The sequence below is a fragment of the Prunus persica genome, chromosome G3 (assembly GCF_000346465.2).
Source record: "Prunus persica cultivar Lovell chromosome G3, Prunus_persica_NCBIv2, whole genome shotgun sequence".
Classification (NCBI taxonomy): domain Eukaryota; kingdom Viridiplantae; phylum Streptophyta; class Magnoliopsida; order Rosales; family Rosaceae; genus Prunus; species Prunus persica.
Genome location: NC_034011.1, coordinates 22348290 through 22372331, shown reverse-complemented (window position 1 = coordinate 22372331; position 24042 = coordinate 22348290). Strand labels below are relative to the sequence as shown.

General features: G+C 39.5%; 5 protein-coding genes across 7 annotated transcripts; 1 reads left to right on the top strand and 4 right to left on the bottom strand.

The window, feature by feature from the left end:
- LOC18784432 (F-box/LRR-repeat protein At4g14103) lies at positions 6525-9849 on the bottom strand. The gene is made up of 3 exons (XM_020560790.1): positions 8626-9849; positions 7202-7375; positions 6525-7097 (listed from the first exon to the last, which is right to left on the bottom strand). The coding sequence occupies exons 1-3, from the start codon at positions 9544-9546 to the stop codon at positions 6798-6800; spliced, it is 1395 nt and encodes a 464-aa protein (XP_020416379.1). The 5' UTR covers positions 9547-9849; the 3' UTR covers positions 6525-6797.
- Positions 11818-14689, bottom strand: LOC18781789 (pentatricopeptide repeat-containing protein At3g12770). Of its 2 annotated transcripts, XM_020560228.1 has the most exons (2): positions 14232-14689; positions 11818-14105 (listed from the first exon to the last, which is right to left on the bottom strand). In XM_020560228.1, the coding sequence occupies exons 1-2, from the start codon at positions 14573-14575 to the stop codon at positions 12353-12355; spliced, it is 2097 nt and encodes a 698-aa protein (XP_020415817.1). In that variant the 5' UTR covers positions 14576-14689; the 3' UTR covers positions 11818-12352. The 2 variants fall into 2 exon arrangements, with proteins under 2 accessions (XP_020415817.1, XP_020415816.1); XM_020560227.1 differs by having other exon boundaries at positions 11818-14689.
- On the top strand, positions 14712-17225 carry LOC109948170. 2 transcript variants are annotated; one of them, XR_002270773.1, is made up of 3 exons: positions 14712-15502; positions 16105-16289; positions 16533-17225. XR_002270773.1 is itself a non-coding variant. In XM_020560229.1 (2 exons), the coding sequence occupies exon 1, from the start codon at positions 14804-14806 to the stop codon at positions 15494-15496; it is 693 nt and encodes a 230-aa protein (XP_020415818.1). In that variant the 5' UTR covers positions 14712-14803; the 3' UTR covers positions 15497-15502; positions 16533-17225. The 2 variants fall into 2 exon arrangements, 1 of the variants encoding a protein (XP_020415818.1); XM_020560229.1 differs by lacking the exon at positions 16105-16289.
- LOC18784396 (fasciclin-like arabinogalactan protein 21) lies at positions 16532-19198 on the bottom strand. Its single transcript, XM_007215552.2, has one exon. It carries the CDS (start codon positions 18598-18600, stop codon positions 17539-17541), a length of 1062 nt encoding a protein of 353 aa, XP_007215614.1. The 5' UTR covers positions 18601-19198; the 3' UTR covers positions 16532-17538.
- Positions 20733-21463, bottom strand: LOC18781620. Its single transcript, XM_007217707.2, has one exon. The coding sequence runs from the start codon at positions 21303-21305 to the stop codon at positions 20943-20945; it is 363 nt and encodes a 120-aa protein (XP_007217769.1). The 5' UTR covers positions 21306-21463; the 3' UTR covers positions 20733-20942.

The window sequence follows — 24042 nt, the reverse complement described above, 5'->3', positions numbered from 1 at the left end:
AAATAAGGCTTCCTCCTCTTTGTAATAGAGAGAACACAGATACAGATATGTGAAGAACTCTCTATTCAATAAAGAGATCAGTTTCTATACCTCCTCTCTATCTCAATTCTCTCCAATTTCTCACTAGATTTATAACACGTTATCAGCACGAATATCTCTAAAATACCAGCTGGGAAATTCGATCAAAACACTCTGCTTCATTGCTTTTCTTTCTTGGGTTTGATTGAGTAGCTCATAAACGAACCTGGAAAACAAAGAGGATCTGCAGCCAGCAATCCAAAGCAGAGAAAGGGCTACGGCACAAAAGAGAAAAAAAAAAAAAAAAAAAAAAAAAAGGAGAACTCTTGATGACTATCTGAGAGATAAGTTCTCCACTTTTCTTTATCCTGATTGTTTATTACATTATTATATCTGTAATGTTATATAATCATATTGATAATAGAAGGCATAAACCGGTTGAGGAAGTGAACCTACCTCCAACAACAACGACAGAGGAGCTTTTGTCGTCGTCCAAGCCAAGGAACTGCCAGTGGACCATGGATTTCCAACGAGCTCGACCTCCAGCACGCCGCCTCACCTTCCTCCACCTAGCGCCACACCAAGATCTCCGTCGTCGGCGCTGGCAACGTGGGCATGGCCATCGCTCAGACCATCCTCACCCAGGACCTCGCCGACGAGCTCGTCCTCGTCGACGCCAAACCGGAGCTGGGAGAGCATGAACGCCTTGAGCTGGGCCCTCGACAACCTCAAGCTCCGATCCCCTGCCCCCGATTCCACCACCTCCTTCAACATGAACGCCATGAACGCCTTGTTTTATAACAGAGTATAAAATGATGAGTAATTTTCAGTGGGAGCAAAGCAACCCCACCGTGGCAGAGGGAAGGCCGCAACCTTGGACAAGTTTACTACTAAAGCTAGAACTAGACAATCATGCAAAATGGATTTCAAGCTCCAAACTTAAGGATGCAGACCTGGATCATCTCGGAGTTTCCCGACTCGGAGATCATCATCATGGCCCTTGATCTTAGCTCTCTCACTTCTCTGTCTCTCTCTCTGGTCCTCCTCTACGGCATCACCAAGCTTCTCCAAGTCTGTCAGAAGTGAGCTCCTCCGGGAGCTCAGTGAAGGAGGTGGAGAAGAGAGACAACCCATTCAACAAGAGGAGGAGGGTTTTGATTGCCTCCAAATGGTCAAGAAAGTCTTCATCTTTCTACAACTGACCCAACCCAAAGTCCATGCCTTTGCTAGCCCTAGCTGAACATGAAGAATATGAAGAAGATGATGAACAGCAGCAGGAACCAAAAAAAAAAAAAAACAGCAAGACAGAAGAGCTCCAAGAGTTTCAAGTCAAGAAATTGCTATTGCCTCTCAGATCTGCAAGACCATTAAGAACATCAACTTGGGTGGCTTATTTGGTTTCTTCTCGTCTGCACAAGAGGACAGTTATCATGGGTTGTGCTGCACCTGTAAAACCACCCACTCCCTCAAAGGCAGCGCTGTTAAAGCAGCGCCTGTCGTTTCCAGCCTGGAAAGGAATGTTTTGAGATTGAAAATAAGGGAAAGCTGGCACGCTGTCTGCATCAAACAAAACCCACCGAAAAAAAAAAATAAAAATAAAAAAAATAAAATAAAAGGGGGATCACTCAGCAAGGGCATAACCGAAAGAATAAGCGATAAGATCTCTGCTCCCTTATCTTCCCTATTATTTCCTATTATATTATTTCCTATTTCCTCTAAGTATATATATAATATACTATATTTATCTGTCATTCTGTTACTAACCATTAACAAAAAGGGACCCTTGGTAATACTAAACATATTATCAGTGGGAGACCGTTACTAATACTAACACTTTCCATGTTCGGTGATGGTTTTTACCCCACATTTATTTTATTTACTGTATGGTGTAGGTTTATTACCCATACAACCAGTATTTATTTAAAAGGGTGGTGCGGATTTATCGTCCACGCCTTTACTTTTATTTAAATGTATGGAGCAGAATTAGTGCCCATACAAGCACAATTTACTTTACCGCACATTTAATTTTATTTAAGGTATGGTGCGGGATTAACATCCATACAGCAAGCAATTTAATTTATGAATTTAATTTGCCGCACATTTACATTTATTTAAAAGGGTGGTGCGGGTTTATCGTCCACGCCTTTACTTTTATTTAAATGTATGGAGCAGAATTAATGCCCACACAAGCACCTTAACTTTATGAATTTAATTTACCGCACATTTACATTTATTTAAAGTGTGGTGCGGGTTTATCGTCCATACCGGTAATTTATTTACCAGCAATTTATTATATGGATTAAATGTGTTGTATAATGAGTTTTTACAGTATGCAGATCAGGACCAGAAGTTCCTTGATCCTCATCATACAATTACATCAGGACTTGAAGATCCTTGATGATGATGTTAACATGTGATCGGACTTGAGGGTCCTTGATCCCTGACATGTAAATAAGGACCTGGGGTTCCTTAATGATGTAACAGTACCGTATTGGTTCATAATGCCGTACACATGGATGATAACTGTACTGGCAAATGTACTGTACACATGAATAGTGCCGTATACATGAATAGTGATGTATGCATAAATATTTACCATTCTGGGTAAACTATCACCATTCCTAAGGGAACCTGCAGTTCCTTAAACTCATGGATGAGCAATTAAATGAGATGCCAGAAGTTCCTCAAAATATGGACAATTATGTAAGGGCTTGAAGTCCAGAAATATGTACAGAAAATTGTAAAAATGTTCATACCATGAGAATATGTGATTTTGGCCCGAAGTTCAAAATCTAAGGGGATTGAATGTCCATACCATGAGAATATGTGATTTTGGCCAGAAGTTCAAAATCTAACAGTGTTGAGAACCTGAAGTTCCAACAATTAAATGGACAACCTTTGAGGTATTATTGCAAATTGTGGTACGCCACATATCTCTTTGGCATAAGAGAATGATGAATTGAGGCTCCCCACATATTTTGTTATATCTGAGCCGGAAGCTCATGAACCCAAATATATGAGATATTAGTGTGGCTTTTAGTCAATTCATATTTCATGTCCATTTTGAAAAGGGCAAATAAATTCTGAGTTTGTGTTTAGCCCAGGCCAAAAGTTCCGGGCTCTTATACGTTGAAATATGAAATTTGGGAGAGTCGATGTGATTATTTGAACCTATAAGGCACAAGGTTCCAAACCGTCATTTTGAAAAGACGTAAAAACCACAGGTGCAAATTTTAAGAATGTGCGCAATTATTATAACAGGAAAGGAGCAAGTTGAAACGCAGTTGCTCCAATCAAGTTTTGCAAAGGCCATATCTATAGGAGGAAATATGGCTACAGTTTCCAGGATCCCAATATTATCTCAGATCCCCATATTATTTTTTCTTTCCCAGATTCCAAAACTTCACGTAGCCTCCATTAATGTTTGTTGGCACTTTCGGCGTTTTCAAGTATTATTTTCGTCAAAGCTGATCTTGCTTTACGGATTTCACGGAGCTACTTTTTCAAAAGTACCCCGAGAATCTCGCAATTTTCCTATGGTTAATTTGAAATTCACCGGTTCTACCTATTCATTGTATTTGTGTATAAATGTGTTACTAACGAAATTTTCTTTGCAGAAGACATCCAGTTTTCTCCATACCTAGTGATGCGATATCTACTTGTTTTTCTTATCAGTGAGCACTTAATATGCCCGAGAAGCAAGACTATCTCTGATCATCCATTCAGGAAGCGAGACTATCCCTGATCACGTTTCCGCTATATCAGGAAACTGTGAAGGCGATCTTATGCTCTAATCTCCGGAAGTCCTTCTAGACTAGGAGATATGAGAGCTTATTGTCTGCTCCCACCAGCTTCCTTCCCTGATTGCTTACCTTCTCTTTTTGCATTTTTTTCTCTTTCTGTAACTCTCTGAGGATTATTTGTTTTTGACAGAGAAAAGAGTTGTGATTTTACTATTGCAGGATATAACTAGATCATCAAGCGCTACATTTACTGGGCCGATACAAGCTTGAATGATACTTGAGAAAAGTTTCTCCCACCTAAGGATGTAAGCAATACTTGTGTTATTTTTTGCTTATATACTTATTTGATATTTTATCTTGAAAGGTAACCAAATGGGAAGATAAGTCCGTTCCAAAAGAATGGCTTGTATGTATCCATGAATTATTAATGCAAATTTTACAGATTGCAAGTTGGATACATTGATAATACACTGCACAGATTAATGTACCATAAGAACAGAATATGGGTATAGCAGTGATCAATATGATGCACGCCTGTTGCGTAGCAAATGATATGGATTGAAGTCCCGAAAGGACAATCCTTTGACATGTCAATATTGATATTATGCACGCCTAATGCGTAGCAAATTATATAGGTTAAAGTCCCATAATATGGGTTAAAGTCCCATAAATTAATTGACATGTATGTATTAATCTGTGGCATGCCTGCAGCATGACAGATATATGGGTTCTAAATGTTCCAACTCTCTAAATAGAGATTATCCACGCCCTACTGCTAAATAACGCTCCAATGGAGGTTATAATCCACATTCTCACATAATAAAAGCCCCATGAAGTGGCTTGGGTACCCAAAAGCAAAGAAATGCTTATAATTGATGCATGCGCATGCAAATGAGAATTGTGAGATTATGAATTGATGAATGACAATTTTTGATTTTGGAGTAGCTACTCAAATCATCAATGGGCTGTGTTGATTGGAACCACGTTCAATTATTAAATGTCGACAATATCATTGGCCAAAATGGAACGAGGTAATTCCATTATAGATGTGAATGAACGTGAAAGAACAAACCCACAGTACGAACCCCAAAAGATATTAATACTGAAATTTATACTTGGGTGTTCGGAATAAAAGGGAATATATCTGCTTTGTATGACACACTGTTTCTGGCAGAAACAAGGAATGTTGGGTTTTTCTCCATATTTACAGATTCAATTGTGGCCCCTCCCCTTATTACACAATTACGGAGACCAACATATTATCTTTAAGGGTTATTAAATGCACGGAGCATATCACCAGAAGCGATTTCCTAAAGATGTATAAATAGCTGGGTTAAAGCTATATAATGTGTCATAAAGTTTAATCCTTTTTTTAGACAAAATCCGTTGAGAAGATTGACATTGCATAAAGCAAGTCCCTAAAGGACATGTGCATGAAGCACAAAATTTGTACTCAATATTAATATGCATAAATTACCTCAGTGAGTACATTGATTATAATGTGATTGCAACACATTAAAGCTTCTGCAGAATTCACGAAATATTTGTCTCGATCGAGCATTATACCAACGAGATTCTTGCTTATACTAAGAGAGTCTTATCCGTTGGTCCTTAAATGTTTTTCCGGAAGTATACTAGACCAGATAGAGCTCAGCTCCACACTGTACTCTTTTTCCTTCATCCAGGTTTTTATCCCATTGGGTTTTTCCTGGTAAGGTTTTAACGATGCAGTGTCGCTCAAGGGTTTAGGGTATACTATGAAAATTTTTATAGTCGCTTACTGGACAAAAGCTAGTCCTAAATTTTTCAGGGGGAGATATTCATCAGGGGGAGCATGGTTTTAATAAAGACCTTCAAACACTGTACTCTTTTTCCTTCATCCAGGTTTTTATCCCACTGGGTTTTTCCTGGTAAGGTTTTAACGAGGCAGTGTCGCTCAAGATTGACTCACAGAAGCAGTGTCAACTATGATATTCAGGAAGCTGATCAACAGTATGACTTAAAGATATTTTTGCCAAGCATCAGGGGGAGCGCGCTATCAATAAAAATCTTCCAACACTGTACTCTTTTTCCTTCGTCCAGGTTTTTATCCCACTGAGTTTTTTCCTGGCAAGGTTTTAACGAGGCAGTGTCGCACGCGCATCAATATACATAGAATTTTATGTTACACATGATTATGTACTCTTTTTCCCTTTGACCAGTTTTTTTTTGTCCCACTGGGTTTTTTACTGACAAGGTTTTTAACGAGGCATATTACATATCATTTGTGGTCTCCAAGGGGGAGTGTTGTAAAATAAAGAAGGTGGAGTCCAAAATGATGCTTACCTATAAAGCTTCCCCTCCACCGCCCCCCCCCCCCCCCCCCCCCCCCCCCCCCACCCACTTGTATTGGTAGGGAGAAGGTGGAGTCCAAAAAGGTAATGATGATGCTTGCCAACACAAGAAGAATGATTAGGCAACCACTTTGTTCTGCCTACAAATAAGGCTTCCTCCTCTTTGTAATAGAGATAACACAGATACAGATATGTGAAGAACTCTCTATTCAATAAAGAGATCAGTTTCTATACCTCCTCTCTATCTCAATTCTCTCTAATTTCTCACTAGGCAACCACTTTGTTCTCCCTACAAATAAGGCTTCCTCCTCTTTGTAATAGAGAGAACACAGATACAGATATGTGAAGAACTCTCTATTCAATAAAGAGATCAGTTTCTATACCTCCTCTCTATCTCAATTCTCTCCAATTTCTCACTAGATTTATAACATATCAATCATTGAATTTTGTTTTGTTCTATATTAATAGAAGTATTAGGAGTTAATTTCCTAACAAGACAAGGATGGAAGTTTTGGGCCTTTCCGCCCCTTTGTAACACAAGAAGAAACATTCTACTCCACTAAACATGCAGTGTTTTTAACGAAGAAATAGGACGGAAGATAATCCGTAAAACAAATCCAAACATATCTGCAACAATCATCTAATTTTAAACCCATTTTCAGGAAAAACAAGAAACCTCGGAATGAGCCAATGGATTCCCCATCTAAAGCTCAGAGTCTATACTACGCGGTGTTGCGGGGTACAGGGCCCATGAGCACTTCCAACCTTGTGAACCCTCTCTATATAGAACCACTAGAGGAAGCGACCTCTCACCAATTTGTCCTTCCTCGCCAACTTGGGTGCGAGCAAGCACAATCTTTTGTAGGGCAACTCCTTGCCCAATCAAGATTTTCAAAAAATTAAGTTCATCTTCTGTTGCAGTATACGCTTTCATTGTAACTTGCTTGAGACTTGGCATGCTCAAGTCAACTGGTTTATTTAGTAACTCTTCTGATAACCTATCCTGGAAATTAGAAGATCAAATTTTAAATATGCAGCATGGAATATGAAAGAGAATGATAAATATAAAGTAATACGGAAGCATAAGAGAATGTATGTAGTACTCACATCTTCCCCTATCTTGAAAAGGTATTGTAGAATCATTGTCTCGAGATTGGGACAAAGTTTAAGCAATGCAGCCATGCCAACCAGATCATATTGCGTAAATCCCGTTCTCAACTCTAGGAGGTTGAGATTGTGGAGCATAAAACTTTTGGGGAAAGGATCCTTTGAGGTCAGAAACTGAGGGCACATGCACAGAAAACAACTATCAATATTAGAAGATGTTCAATTACATAATACCTCTAGAAACCAGTTCTCATACATAGTGAAAAAAGAAAAAAAAGGTTGACTAGTAAAAAGTCAAATTTGAAAATCTCAGAGTTCACATAGGTTAAGCCAAAGAGATTGGCCATCTATGAACAAAATGTTGCATATCACTGAGTTTGACAGAGTTAGGAAGTGAAATCATGTCTAGCACAGACACATGGCTGGTCACTGAGACATGCTACCAGATTTCATTTCCAGTGAGACTCTTCTATGATAAGAGTTCCCAAGGATACCCTTGAAGCCACAACATCAAGGCGAGACAAGTCAGCACAATGACATGGTTAATCATCAACTAATCCTGCTTCTTAGAACGAGCGATCATCAAGGAAGAACCTGTTTTTGTCTTTTCAGATAAGAAAAAACAGACATGACCTTTTCTTGGTAGCTGATTTTGTCAAAACAATTTTATAAATGTCATTAAGTTACAAGATCGCATTTATACCTGTCTGAATGAGAAATCTACCGATTATGAAAGTTTAGCAACTTATTGCAATACAAGCAAGCTGCAGAAACGTAAAATGCAGAATATCCAGTTTTAATCCTTACTGAATATGAGCCTTCCTCTATTAAAAAAAAAAAAAAAGCAAAACAAAAAACAATATTGGCACAGGAAATGCATTTTTGCACTAAATTGTCCCCATGGTTAGTGATCGAACATACTACAGTCCACAAGCAACTATGCTATTTTTCTGTACTATTCAATCCCTCAACCACTTCTTTCTTGGGAGACCAATCCATGACCAATTTGTATAAACTAGGCACTGATCATTTCCTCTGTCTAAGCCTAAGGCTTGAAAAAATGGGCAGACCTCAACAGCTAAATATCCTTTCCCCATCTTTCTTTCGACTACAAGACTCAATGAAAAGCTTTCAACTTCAATGAAAAGCTGAAAAGCCTACATTCTCTCATGTTGTTAGCTATTTCAACTACTAGAAATTACAGCATCATTCAAAAATACACACAGCTATATCTACAAGATTGATAAAGGACCAGACTTCTGCATATCCTAAATCACATAATCAGAACACTAATCACATTGTTGCATATTCCTCAAACTTCTGGCATAATTCCCACATACAAAAAAGAATGAAAAAACTTAAAGTTAAACAAAATCATCATACAGTAAACAATGATTGATCAGAACACAGGTCAAGAAAATTACCTTAAACCACCAATTTTGCACATTAAGATGCTTAACATTAGTTGCTTGTCCTAGTAGCCTCACAACCTTGCTCCAATAACAATAGGACCCATCGATTAGGTGCACAATATCAACATGAAACTCAACCAGGGACGACGCGTTCTTAAGTACAAACTTGTCAAAGGCACAGCAATCAAAACTGATCGAAAAAAGGTTTGGGCAATCAATCACAAGCGTCTCTTGGAGTTCAGAATCATAAAAATACCCAAGTACTAGCTTCTGAAGCCTTGTGCTACATATCTTCAAATGATGATGCCCCCAACAGTTTTGAAGCTCCAAAGCCTCCAAATTGGGGCAACCCAAAATCAAATCACTCATTATGTGGTCCGTCAAATAAACCTGATCGAGATACATGGACCCAATCGAGCAAAAACGCATAGTGGACATTTTGGCCGGCAATGTAAGATCACATCGCGTAACGCATAAGTTTTCAACATACCCATTTCTCAGAACAGAGAAAGGGAAATCATACTTGTGATTTAGGGTTTCCTCGTCATGAAAATCTTTGTGGATAAAGAAGTCGAGATGGAGCTCACGGGCGTGGAGGTGGGTTATGGCGGAGCGAACCCAGGAATCGACATGGGAGCCGTAGTGATCATGGTAGATGAAGGAGAGGCGGAAAGTGTGGATGGGAGAATTGGAGCGAAGAATGAGAACGCGATCGATGAATTCGGCGAAGAATTGGCGGGTATCCAAGGGTGGCTCGTATGAAGGGAAGAGCTCGAAAGGTAAGTTTAAGGAGGGAACACGTGACCAGAGTGGTCGCCATTTCTGGGATATGAGAGAGGTTTGGATGGAATCTAATGTGGGAAGGAAGGTGAGGATGCGGAGGAGGAGCTCCTCTGGGAGATTATTTATGTTTTGATTGCTTGCTTCTTCCATGTTCTTCGATTCTAGAGATGTCTTGCTTATTTTTTCTGTTTTTTTCTTGGACTGATTTCTGATTCATTACAAGTTACAACACAATAGGTTTTTTTTTTTTTTTTTTAATAAAAAAAAATTTAAATCCCTGGAGAATTTTATGGCACATTGAACTCTTATTTTCGTTTTATTTTTAAATTTTGTTTATTTAAATAACTTATTATTTTACGAATTTATCTCTTTAAGCAAAATGATTTTGTGTTTTGATATTTTTCTTAAACGATGATAATCTAAAATTTAACCGTAAATTTTTTTTTCCTTTCCGTATTATCTCTTCTGCGCGTGCAAGATGGCTCTTTTCAATCAACTTAAATTTCTATTCTTTTATAATTGTATATTTTCTAGATGGCATCTTAAAAGTTTTTATTATCACACGTTACAATGAACATCTAGAAAAATACTGGCGATAAAACTTTCACGATAACCATCTAGTACGTACCCAAATTGTGCCTATCTTTGAGAAGCCATCCACATAAGCAGAATCCCAACCACATTGCTACATATTCCTCAAACTTTTGGGCATAATTTCCACATTCTTTATTGATGTAATTAAGCCAATAAAGAATGAAAAAAGAAGATTTGCTTTTAAAAATTCAAATATGCTGACTTGAACAGAGGTCAAATAACCACAATCAAAAATAGGAAAAGAGAAACTCTCAATCAAAAAAAGTTGGTAGCCTGCAGAATCTACAGATGCCAAGTAACCTGTCATTTTTACATTTGGAAGTTTACCACCTGACCAAATGATTCCATGTAAATTGCTTCATGCGATCAATATCCATGTAGATTCTACATGGCCAAATGATTCCATGGCAGACTTCCACCTTCCAAAAACAAGAAACCTTTGAATGATCCTATTGATTCCCTAATAAAAGCTCAGAGTCGATACTATTTGGTGTTGTGAAGGAAAGATTTGGTGACTAGCACTTCCAACTTTGTGCAGCCCCTCTCTATATAGAACCATTTTAAGCAGTGCAGCCATGCCAACCAGATCATATTGGGTAAACCCTGTTCGTAGCTCTAAAAGGTTGATATTGTGGAGCATAAAACTTTCGGGGAAAGAACCCTCCTTTGATGTCAGAAACTGAGGGCATATGCAAAGAATATAGAAGAGGTTCAATAACATAATGCCTCTTAGAAAGCAGTGGTCATGCCAAAGAGAAAGAGATTAAGCAGTAAAAAAGGAAATTTGAAAAATCACCGAATTCACAGAGGTTAAGCGAAAGACGCTGCCCATCTGTGAATAAATGTTGCGCATCAATGAGGTGGACAGAGTTAGAAAATGAATAAACCATGTCTGGAACAGAATAACAAGACCGATCAGTGAAACATGCTACCAGATTTCATTTCGAATGAGACGGTTTTTTATGATAAGAGTTCCCAGGGATACTATTGAAGCCACAACATCGAGGGGAGACAATTAACTCTTCTCAAGGTTAATAATCAATTAGTCCGGCTTCCAACCCTTTCCATCTGTATAGATTAAACCCTACAAGAGCAAGTCCACCGCAAGGCCTTTTGCCCTGCAGGATAGGGCCTTGGCCCACGAACGGCTCCAGCGGGCAAGGGCAAGCCTGGGCAAGGCGTGGGACCCACTAACTCAGGCAAGTCCAGCCTGTGCTGTTGCTCGGGCAAGTGGCGCAATGCTAACGTCAGCAACCAATTTAAATAACAAAAAATTTGAAAGAAAAAAAAAACTAAAAAATTCAGAATTTTTTATATTATAAATACCTAGTCATATTCTTTATATCCCACACCAAAATTCAATACAAATTCATCACCTCATATCTCATGTGAATAGTAATTGCCCTTCTCTTGCCCATAGGGGTGAAAACAAAATTGCAAGGGCTACCACTATTCACATGAATAGTGACAGCCCTTGCCTATGGGGCTGGAAGTGCTCGAGCAGACCTCAACAACTGATTGCCCTTTCCATCTTTCGACTCCAAGATTAAATGAAAAGCTTTACTTTTCTTTTGTGTAGGGTGATTGTTGATATTCCTTGTCGGCAGTCGCTGGCAATGTTGTTTTGGTGCGTTGATTGAAAAGGTGTTCAAGATTCCTCTTGTTTTTTTCTTAAGCTATTGTTCACACCTCTCACATTTGGGTTTCGGATGGTTTTTCTTTAATTTCAAAAGATTAATAAGTTGACGGTGGATATTATCATCGTTAGTTAAGGGCTACTTAAAGCTCTTTAAACTTGGAGAGCTATTCTAGTGGGATCAAAAGATGAAAGATGGAACATGGAAGCAACATTTTTTATTATTGCTTAGACTAAATATTTTGTGCCATGTGAAAAAACAAGCAAGCTGATGAAAACATATGTGCATTCTGTTTCCAATTATTCCGAACTGGTTTAAGGATGAATAACTCACGAGTGAAGTGATAATTTACAGCATCATCCAGCTAAGCAACCCCTACAACCGTCTTGCTTAATATGCTTCCTTTCGATTTTACCATTACTCCAGTGTGGGCCAAAGTCAGCTTCTGTTTGGGTCGATATGATTCTGCTTCAAAACCTTTAACATTTTCTTTGCAGCTCAAGATTTCGAGCATTGCCTCATGTGCCCACTAGTTTGCATTGCTTCCATGCAAATTGCTTCACGCGATCATTCGTGTTAGTTCTACAAGGCCAAATGATTCCGCGGCAGACATCCAACTTCAAAGAATCGAATTCTGGTTTACATGGATTGAGAACTAACTTGTGTTCTTGTGGGAAGCTGAAACAGAACACAAAAAGAAATTTACTGCTTGCCTTCCCTTTCTTTCACCAATAATCTCCACAGGAACAACGCCCATCCTTGAAATGATGGAAACGCTTTGCATCCCTAACAACTATCTCCCTGTTGACAAGCTTAGATATTAGCTTGGTTGCTGAATGACAATTTACACATGCTCGAAGATTTTTGGTTATCCGAAGTGTAGTCCTAGGAGCAGAGCTAATGAGGCCATAAGCAATTGCCAGCCTCTCACTGTGATTACAAAGTGTCTCCTCTGTCTCTTCCTGGTTCAAGTCATGCAGAACAGATTCTGTATGTGGGATAAATCCAGCCTCCTTCAACCTCCTCTCCAGACTCTCAAGCTCTTCATAGATTTCCTTAGATCTTGGATGAGACTTGTCTCCCACATGGAATGCCTGAAGCCTCCCATTGATCTCAATCAAGCTATGTCCAAGGTCCTTAGTCAGTCCTTTCTCCCTCATCAGTACTCGTACCTTTGCGACACGGTCCCATAAACGGGCTGAAGCATAGAGATTTGAGAGTTGAACATAATGTCCTGTATTATATGGATCCAATGAGAAAAGCTGTTCTGCAGCATATTCTCCTAAAGTCACACGACGATAAATCTTGCATGAACTCAGAAGTGCTCCCCATACACTTATGCCAGGTTCAATTGGCATTTTCATGATAAAATCGTAAGCTTGATCCAAGTGGCCTGCACGTCCAAGAAGATCAACCACACAGGAATAATGTTGGTTGCCAGGCTTAATCCTGTAGTGTTTCATGCTGTGGAAAAGGTCCCATCCCTCTTCCACAAGGCCTGAGTGGTTGCATGCAGTGAGGAGCCCTAGGAAGGTCACATCATTTGGCCGCACCCCAGCCTGCTGCATAGAATGGTAAAGATCAATGGCTTCTCGTCCTCGGCCATGTAATCCATAGCCTACAATCATCGCACTCCAGACAACAACATCTTTATTAGGTGTTCTATCAAAAACCATCCGAGCATAATCTACACTCCCACATTTTGCATACATATCAATCAGGGCTGTGTTAACAAAAACATGATTTATGTACTCAGTTTTACTGATATAATCATCCATCCATCTTGCTAAGCCAACAGAACCCACCTGGGCGCATGCTAAGATAGCAGACCTCATGGTGATTGAATCTGGCCTCATACTTTTACTGATCATCTCACGGAATAGCTCTACAGCTTCCTCAGCATAACCATTCTTTGCATACCCAGAAATCATAGCATTCCACAATATTAAATTTGGCGTTTTCATCTGATAAAAAAATGATCTGGCAGCCATCACCTGTCCACTTTTTGCATACATGGCTGTGAGTGCAATGAGCAAGTCCGGTTCAAATTCAAGACCCATCTTAATTAAGCAACCATGAACTGATGTCCCCTGTCCCAAGTCCTCTACATCAGTATAAGCTTTGAGAACACTGACTAGAACGATCCAATCTAGTTTCACATTCAATTTTCTCATAAGGCCAAAGATCCTCAAAGCTTCTAAAGGCTGGCCGTTCTGGGCATACCCCGAAATGATCGAAGTCCACGAAACAATCGTCCTCTCACTTAAACAATCAAACACAGCCCTAGCACTCTCTATTCGACCACATTTGGCATACAGTGCCACAAGACCATTCTGCACAAACGCGTCTGATTCAAACCCATGCCTGAGTACCTGTCCATGAACCCGGCGACCCATTTCAAGGTCCGGCAAGCCACTGCAAGCTTTAAGCACATGAGGAAAAGTAAAACCATCTGGACTGACACCCATTGCTTGCATCCTAGCATACATTTCTAAAGCATCAGCGAACACAATGTGCCTAGAATAACACCTAATGATTGCGTTCCACAAAAACACATCCGGGTCAGTAAATTCATCAAACACCCGACGGGCATACGTTACATACCCAAGATTCGAGCTTGCATTCACCAATTTGGTGATTAGAAAGCCACTGTCTTGCAGCCCCAATACAAGTAACTGCGCGTGGATTTGACCCAAGTGGCTCTTTTGGGTCGAACCATCAATCAGAGACGCGAAGAAGGAGTCAGAATCGTAGCTGTAGTGGAGTTGTTGGTCGCCATAGTAGCATGGGTCTAAACGGAGAGCAGACGAACAATAGTGACTGAGGAAAGTGAATGAAAAAGACACCGGAATTTCAAATTCGGAAAACGTCGCCGTTTTCGGAGCCGGCGTTCGGAATTTGGCGGGAAGGGGAAGCAGAGAGGCTCTCCTAACGAGAGTCACAGCCATCACAGTGGAAGGGACGCAGTTGTTGAAAGCTCAAAGGCGCTGGGGAAAAAACCGCATTTTTAATTTAATGGCGGAGAGATTTGTGTAATTAGATTAAAAGTCGAGGGCTTTTGAGAAAATTCAAGCGGCTGAAAATTCGACATGTGTAGCGAGGTCCAAGAATGAAGACCACCCAAGTTTTTTCTAGCGGACAACTCCATTGATACAAAGCTTTTTCTGGTCTCTGTTATGGAGAGGCACATACAGATGTTTTTGAAGAGGCTCTCGTACGTCTCCATAACCATAGGCACAATCACCTTCATCCTCCTCCTGCTCAAAACTCCAGACACCTGCGTCGCACCAGATTCGCCCCCAAAGCCCCATCTCCGCTTTCCCAAATCCTCCTGCGACTCCTCGCCTCGCGAGCTCCTCCCTCTGCACAAGAAGAACAAACGGCTCTGGTCCACCAAGACCTGGCAGAACAAAGTCCAGTCCTTCTCCAACTTCTTTCGCGCATGTTATCAAATGGGTCTCCTGCACAACGACTCCAAGGTCCTCTGCGTCTCCGCGGGTGCCGGCCACGAGGTCATGGCCCTGAACCAGTTGGGCGTCGCCGACGTCACCGGAATTGAGCTCCTCGATTCGCCTCCTCTGGTGAGCCGGGCCGATCCCCACAACTTGCCCTTCTTTGACGATGTGTTTGATTTGGGTTTTAGTGCTCATTTCGCAAAGGCTATGTTTCCGAACCGGTTTGTGTCGGAGATGGAGAGGACTGTGAGGGCTGGTGGGGTTTGTGTGGTGGTTGTTGACGAATGTGGGGATGAGGAGGTTAGGGAGATTGTAGATTTGTTTACGAATTCAAGCTTTCTTGGTGCGCTTAATGTTACTTTGACTGGATTGAGAATGACAAGGATTATTATGAAAGTTCAGCATTTACCTTGATTTTTGGTAATTCTTCTCTTTTTTGGTTCCAAATTGTTTGTGTGTGATTATGGTGATGGTTTATAGATTGGATAGTGTGTTACTTATAATCTGAATTTGGGATTTAAAAGACTTATGAAAATGAATTAAGCAAATGGGTAAGAACTTGAATGGATCTGGATTAAGTATGGAATCTAGTGAATGGTTTCACTCTCTAGTGTCATGGTATTTTTTGTTTTTCTCCCATCCTTGAACTGTATTTCACAGTTCATTCATGCACCAAAGAGCCAGGTTTGTCTGTCTTAATTTTACACATTTAATCTTTTGTTGTTGTCTAATGGAAAATTTTGGATTCGAAGTTCAAACCTCTGTTTAGACTGAACACAATCTTTGTCAAGTTGAAATCATAAACGCAAGCTTTCTTCTTATCTGAATGTGTTAATGAATTATATAAGTTTAGGATATCCTACTTGCAACTAGCTTGGACATTTCAAAACAGACATGTGTAGCTGAATGTGAATTGGCCCAAGAACATTGATAATAACATCTTCTTTGGTGGGATGATAATGATCCATGCTGAAGGCTGCGTATCATCCATATCAACACACGGTTTTCTTTTGTCAACTTAGTTGTAGGCTCGTAAGTTATCAGTCTTGAAGCGTTGGATTTGAGAATTCGGACCTGGACAGAGTTTCACAGTTTGGTACATCTGAATTAACTTGAATGGGTAAGAACTTGAATGGAACTGGATTAACTTTAGAAGTGTTGTAAAGAGTATGGGATTGAGTGAATGGTTTCACTCTCAAGTTTCCTGGTATGTTTTGTTTTCCTCTCATCCTTGCAATGTATTGTTTAGTTGATTCATGCACCTAAGCAGGTGCCTTGTTTTTACTCATTTAATCTTTTGTTACTCTAATGCAAAATTTAGGATTCAAATCTCTGTTTTGACTGAACACAATTAGTTATCCAGTAATTTCTTTGTCTAGTTGAATTGAAATCACAAACTCCAAGCTTTCTTCTTATCTGAACTGAATCTGTTAATGACTTTTCAAAACAGACATGCATTGCGGAATGTGAATTGGCCCGAAGAACATTGATGATAACATCTTGTTTGGTGGCTTGATAATGATCAATGCCAATGGCTGCGTATCATTCATATCAATATCTGGTTTTCTTTGGTCGACTTAGTTAGAGGGTCTTAAGTTATCAGTCTTGGAGCATTGGATTTGTGAAGTTGGCCCTGGACCGAGTTTCGCAATTTGTTACGTCTGAAGTTGATGATTCATAAAATGCTTTTGAATTGGCTTCCTTCCCTGTTGTTTCACACTCTAATCCCTGGATCTTCTCCTGCTGTTCTGTAATGGCCTGATGATTTTCAAATCAAGTTTTGAATGATTCAGTAAGGAATTTAGAGGACGAATGATTGTGTCCAAGGTGTGGCATTTTCTAGTTTAGAGGTTTTTATTACCTTGTTGAGGAGAAAAGAATTCAGGCATAGTGGAATACTCAGATTGTGTAGTAGCCAACTGATTGATTGACATAAATTGTTCTTCCCCCCCAACCTTTACTCTACCAAAGCCTTAATTCCGGCTTTTGTTAATTTGACCGAATGATGTGCCGAACTCGTACTTTTAGCAGGTTTCAGATTGTGTTCTGTGCCTGTCATTCATGAATTACTAGTAGCATTCATCTAACACAAAAGCTGAAAACTATATATGAGTCTTATGTCATTGCAACTTACAGTCTTAAACTTCTTATTCAGTCACTTATTCATTCAACTACAAATTGAATCATTTGAGAGTGTACATTTCTTGTCAGATGTTGCTTGACAATGCCTTGTTCAGATGCAGCAAAAGAAACTTGCCCTTCTATCCTAAACAAGAATCATCTTGTGTTGCAAAAACCACGTACACCAATGTATCCAAAACAAAAGCAGAAGGAACTAAAAGTATTTGCAAGGTGATGTGCGTTTGCCTTTCGATTTTGCATGACTTCAATATCCATTGGCTGAGGGAGAAGAGGCATTGAGATTGTTACCCAGCACCAGTTGAAATGAAACCACCTTATCTTGCTGTATTAGGCAGATCGTCCAGTTCCAAAGCTCGGGAAATCCCATGGACAATGAACTTGCTGGAAGAAAACATATCAGGGGCCACAATGTTCACTCCACTAATGACCAATCCTTTCATGAAATCCACAGCCCCAGTGACCTCAAGAGGCTGACCATGAAGCAGGGTCCTGAGCAATGTTCTCGGAGCCAACGATTCGAGCTCTCTGTTTGTAAACTTCTGAGGCAGAACATGAAACCTCACAATTTTCTCAAGCAAAGGAGTAGGATATGCTTCAAGCTCCAAGCTTGGTGGAACAAAAATTGTCACAGACTTCAAACCCTTATGATCTCCAAGAATCCCATCAAGAACAGAGTGCAGCCCAATGGCAAACGAAACGAACCCATTTGAGTTCAGCAATCGGATGATCCGAGTCCATTCAACCATGTTCTTCAAATCAGGAGGAACATCAGAAATCATATTTGAATTGGAGTCACAGGCAGGTGACTGAATAATATCCCAACCCCGATAAACATCTCGAGGATCCAAAGCAGAGAATGGGCCAAGAACACCATGAATTGAAATGGGTCCTTCAAGAAACAGATTTGGGTGTGAAACCAACACATTATTGATCTCAACCGATCTTTCTTTCTCATCAACTTTGGTGATTGCAATGCTCTTTTGCTGATAAAGGGTAGGCAAGCAAGCACCTTGAGGCTTGCTCAGAAGGTCTTCCATTGAAAGCTGGAGAGGGGAGGTGTGGTATTGGAGGAGGTTTTTCAAGAGGCGGGGAGGGAGAGTGGCGTTGGAGATGGCGGAGTCTTTGACAGCAAAGAGGGTTGCATTTGCAGAGGAAAAGAAGAGTTCTGGTGAGACTTGGAGGAGAGTGGCCATGATGTTGAAGCCGGCTCTTCTCAGAGTTCTTGAGGCGTTGAGTGAGACAATGTGGCTGATGGGTTTGGTTTGTGAAGTTTCATCGTTGGCTTCTGAACGCAGTGTCATGGAGATTGCTATGAAGGCCAAGATTACAGCCATGGTGAAGTAGACTGCTGCATGCCAACGAGTGCAACAAGCCATTGGTGTTGGATTCAAGTCTGCTTCTTTCTTTCTTCACAGAGAGAGAGAGAGAGAGAGAGAGAGAGAGAGAGAGAGAGAGAGTGGTATTCTTTGTGATTTGTGAGTTGAGTTTGTTAATCTGGGGGTAAAAACAGAGGGCAGTTATAGTTGAATCCAACTGACTAACTATCGACGGCAAAGACACCCCAAAAAGCTAATGGGTCTATTTTCGTACAAGGGCTAGAAACTTGGCCCAACGCATAAGAATTTCAGATGGGCTTAATTCGTCCCCAATCAAGGCTTACATGAAGCCCAAGTATTTTCTTTTCTTTTCTTCCCCATCTTATTTGGGATGGGTGGGGATTGTGATTATTCTAATGTACGGGTAGGGGGTTTAAACTCGGGTGCAAGGAGACCGGCACAATGCCTTGCCAACTGACCTACATTGCTGGGGAAGTCTATATATAGTAACCCATAATTTGTTGTATCCTTAATTGATTAGCTCTTTCTCATGACAATTTATAGAAAGATTTGGTAACTATGTATTCACTTTTAAACAGTGTTTGGCTCCTCAATGGCAAGGATGAGTTTCCTAACAGCCTCATTGTCAACAAGTGATAAAGCCCACTATTTTAAGACATTAAATCGTTATGTATTAATAACAATTTCTCTAACCTAACACATGGACATGGTGCTTTCTCTCACCTAAATTTCAATTTGGTGTTCTGCATAGCTGCCACTGCATTCAATTTTTGGTTCTTTTTTTTGTTTTTTAATCATGTAACTTTTGGTTCATTGAAGAAGCTAAACTGTAGATGTCAACAAAGTAGTGACAACGACCGACCCTCCAAGCATTTTGAAGACACATGATGCCTCTCCCTCTACAACCACAATAAATAGGGATATTTTTTCTTTATAAGAAAAATTAGCATCGATCAAATATTGTGTCCCCTTTTCTTCACCAAATTGCAACTTTACTAGAAGACCTTGATCTGTTTGCTAGCAGTCCAATCAGATGAGAGCATGTTTGAGTTATTTTGATAAAGTTGGTCAACCCCAAGAGACTTGTGGGGCTCTATAGTCATAGTTCCATGCCGAACGGCCAACCTTTCCCTGTTCAATCTTTTGCTGAATGTTCAACTTCCGTATCCAATTTACCGTCCAAATGTACTTCTTCTGTCTTCTTCCTCGTAGGAGATACTTCTCCTTCCGGCAAATCACAGATAAACAAATGTAAAAATAATTCATAAAGAAAAACAACAACAACAAAACTTCTACACACATGCAATATTATTGACAAGAATATAAGAAATTCTACTTACATAATAACATAAGAAGGAGGGAAGAAGTTGTATTTATAAATTAAAAAGCGCCATTTAGGAAAAGGAGTCGCATCCACCGGCAGAGCCATGAATGCCTGGAGGAGCCAATTACAAATGCTGGGTTGGTGGACGTTGAATTGAACTTCTTTGTTTAATTGTATTTTAATTTAATACTATAAACAGAAAAACAACAGAGTTGAGTGACTGAAATGAAAACGCAGGGGAATGTAGTTCCAAAAGAAAGATTTTGGTCTAGTGGTTGCTTCGCATGTGAAAGCCTGGAAGATTTGTCTTCTTCCAGTTGACTCTTAACTTTTTCCAAACAAATCAGGTGAATCTTCATATATATATATATATATATATATATACCTGATTCCGCGTTCATTTATGATAAAACCTCCACAAGATGGAAAACTTCATGCACATAACAATCAATATTGCAGGGTGGTTGCAGCATGACAGAGGCACCGACCTGCCTCTTATTTTTATATGAAAAATCATGTGCTTGGGAAATCCTACTTTCTTGGAGCGCTCAAATTTTGTATGTCCATGATGCAAACACTACAATTTTTCTCTCTCTTTTGGAACCCTTGACATAATCAGCTTTAGATTTTTTTGGCAGACCAAACCAAATGATTCAAAATAGAAAATACTTCTCCCCTTACTAGGTAAATAGAAGCCTCCACTTTCTGCTGCTTCCCGGGAAAGAAAATAAGGCATGTTGTTGCAGATCATAAACCAGGCCATATCTCAGCTTAGACTTGAGAAATTAGAAAAAGATAAAGGCAGACGAAAGCGATTAGCCAGAGCACTGAAATGCACAAAAATAAAGCATATTCTTCAAAGAAATCTCAATCTCAATTTAATATTCACACTCACTAATATTCAAAAAAATAATAAGATAAATCTCTGACTACACTAAATCATCTAATTCTGATATCATTTTGTATCTGTGTTGATCAAAATCACTCCTTTACACTCATTTATCCTCATATATATATATATATATATATATATATATATGTAAACGCAGCAAGGAGCTTAATGAACACCACCCCTTCTTCTAGTAACCCTGATGTAGCAGAAAACAGCTGCAAAAATGGTAGTGACGAGGCCACCAATAATGACACCTCCTCCAGCCACAGACTTATCAGAGGAGTGATGCTTTCCTGGTCCCAAACGCCTGCTAGTTGGAGCTTCAGCCCCTTGGGCTTCCTGCATACTCTCAGATGATGGCTCTGCAGCAACAGAAACAGAGTGTTCTGCTTCTCTGACAAAAACTCCATCTTGGAACTTCACTTCCTCAAATGGATTCAGCTCCAAATCCCGGGATTTATCAGCCATGGTGGCTTGAAGCACCATGAACCCAGCTAGAACTAAGCAAATCAGACCAAGTCTAGCCATTGGGTTTAGAATATGAGGCTATCGCTAAAAGATTGTTTCTTTCTTTGGTTGGGTTTTGGGGAGATTGAGATTGGAATGAGGTTGGGTTTGGGGGGGTTTATATAGAGAGGAACGGATGGCTTAGATGGATGCGGAAGGATGGACGTGTGGTTTGAAGCTCAGTTGATCAGGGGAGGAGGTTGTTGCGGGTAGTGGACCCCATGTGTGTTAAAAGTTTTATTATGGTGTGGTGGAGTAGAGAGGGAGTTGGGATCCGGGAAAGTTTTGATACGCGGAAGAGAATCTAGGCGGCAGGCAGGCAGGTTAAAGCGTTAGAAAGAGACATCTGTGGAAGTACAAAACGACATGCAACTACAACTGGATACACTGTGCAGCGCACTTCAGGGCTCGAGATGTGTAGTGATTGTTTTGGAGGACAAAAAGCTGGAAACAAATAAAGGAAAAGGAAAGAAATAGGCATGGGGAGGACTTTTTGCTTTGGGAAGAAACTTCCCAAAACAATGTGGAAGGAGGGTTTTCTCTCAAAACTATTAAGGACCTGTTTGATAACGTTTTAAGGGATTGTTTTCATTTTTAGATAATAAAAATAAGGCTTTTGGGGCCTAAAAACAGAAAATATTGAGAATATTTTCATAAAATAAAAACAAGTTCATGTGTACTTATAGAAAATAGAAAAAAGTTATTTTCATTCTCATGGGAAATGTTTTTATAAAAATAACTCACATATTATTATTTCACATTGTACTACCAGATACGTTTTCATTGTTTTTGTTTTCTGAAGATATTTTCTAATTAATCTACCAAACGCATTTTCAATGCATTTTCATTTTATCGTTTTTATTCTATTAAAACATTCTCTAAAAATACACTCTAAAAATATTACCAGACGAGCCATAAACATCTGATATACCACCATATCATATGTCATGCGGAAGGAAGGAGTGTTACAAAATTAATTTTGAGGAATTTATAATTTTTCAGCTATTCTCGAAAATCATGTTTTCCAAGATTTTATGTTCGATTTTACATTCTTATGATATCGTTCGTATTTAAAATATACTAGCTCTTCACATGTATAGGACATTTGTTTTTAATCACGCGCTCTACGTATACTATTGTACATTTTCACTGCTTATGCACGGTAAACACGAGTGATTCTTCGTTTTAGTCCATATTGGCGGTTTCATAAAGCCCTACGGGTCCAGGGAAGAGAGTGGTTGCAGTCATGAAACGGTGTCGCTTTCTCCGGTTTTATTGATTTCGATTTCATTGCTTGCTGGCCAACTCCATGGAGGGCTCAATTTGCAAGTGATTTAAGAGTCGTTAGAGGGTCTTTTTTTTTTTCTTTTTTTTCTTTTTTTTTTCTTATTCCCCCTTTTAGTTTGGGATCAACAGGGCACAGCTGGTGTTACAGCTGGAAAATAGCAGGTTGCAAGTTCTTCCATATATATATATATATATATATATATATGTTATATTGTTAACATTTCCAGTTGGGCTCTTCAGTCTTGACACTTCATGATATGAACTCATGATCTCATGAACCAACAACCATCTTTTGTTTTGTTTTTTCTCTTTTAGCCTGCCTTTTTTTCATGCCTCCTTTACCCTAACCTAATACTCATGTGACTTGGTTAGGTGAACTTTGGTCACCGGTCAACCCCTATAATTAAAGAGCAAGATGACAAATTAAAAAGGATGGCATTGCATTATGTCATCCCGAAGAAAAAGAAGAAAAAAAAAAAAAAAGTTACATTAAAAAGTCCCGAGGCGGATTGAGTGAGATGGTTTCAAATTGGAACCGTTAATGACATTACATGGTGTTCAAATCAAACCCAATTAACTCTCTCATGGTAATTAAGGAACAATAATATACATTATGGACAGTTGTAGATGCTCAGATAAGTGATAATTAAGACTTTACTAATCCAAGGACCCTTTTTACTTTACTGAGCAATGGCCGGTTGTTTTAGGTGGCTTTTAGCTAATGAGCTGCTGGCTAGTTTTAGATTTACCAAAACGAACCATCGTCGTGGGTGGGTAAAAGCAAACTGTGTGAGGTGTGAACTGTCTCCACCAAACTGCCCAAAGTCCAAAGAGCTCAAAAACCTAAAGAGATGCCTCACGGACTTTTGCACTTCAAATATCCCATGAAAGGCCAATGACACGTGTGTCTGCTACAGTAGTTGACTCTCTCTCTCTCTCTCTCTCTCTCTCTCTCTCTCTCTCTCTCTCTCTCTCTCTCAAACACATAGTTGATGAGGAGGATTCTTTTTCATGTGAATTTGTAATATCTTGAACTGCAAACTACGCAAGGATAAGAATGATATAATTGTAGGGTATATATTATGAATGTTTTATTGGAATTGAATGCGAGTTTGTGTGGCCTATAATCCTGTTCCTTATTGATGGCCTAGGATCACTCATGTCTTTATAATATATATATGTGACTTGTAAAACTCTTTAAGTTTCCTAAGGTCAAGACAGAGCTTAGGTTGTGCCCATGACCTGTGTGGCCTCTGTTTTTCAGTTGAGCTATGCTTCTCATGTCCTTAAATTCGAATCCCGTATTTGCCTCCTGGCATCATGGATGCAACAAATTTGTCGGCAAATTTGTGTCCTAAATATCTAAGAAACCTTTGTCCTGGCTAAATGGCATACTATCTTATCCAAATTCTGGGGGATTAAGATATTCTCAAAAGGTTAGCAATTGGCAGTTTGATTATTCAGCTATTTA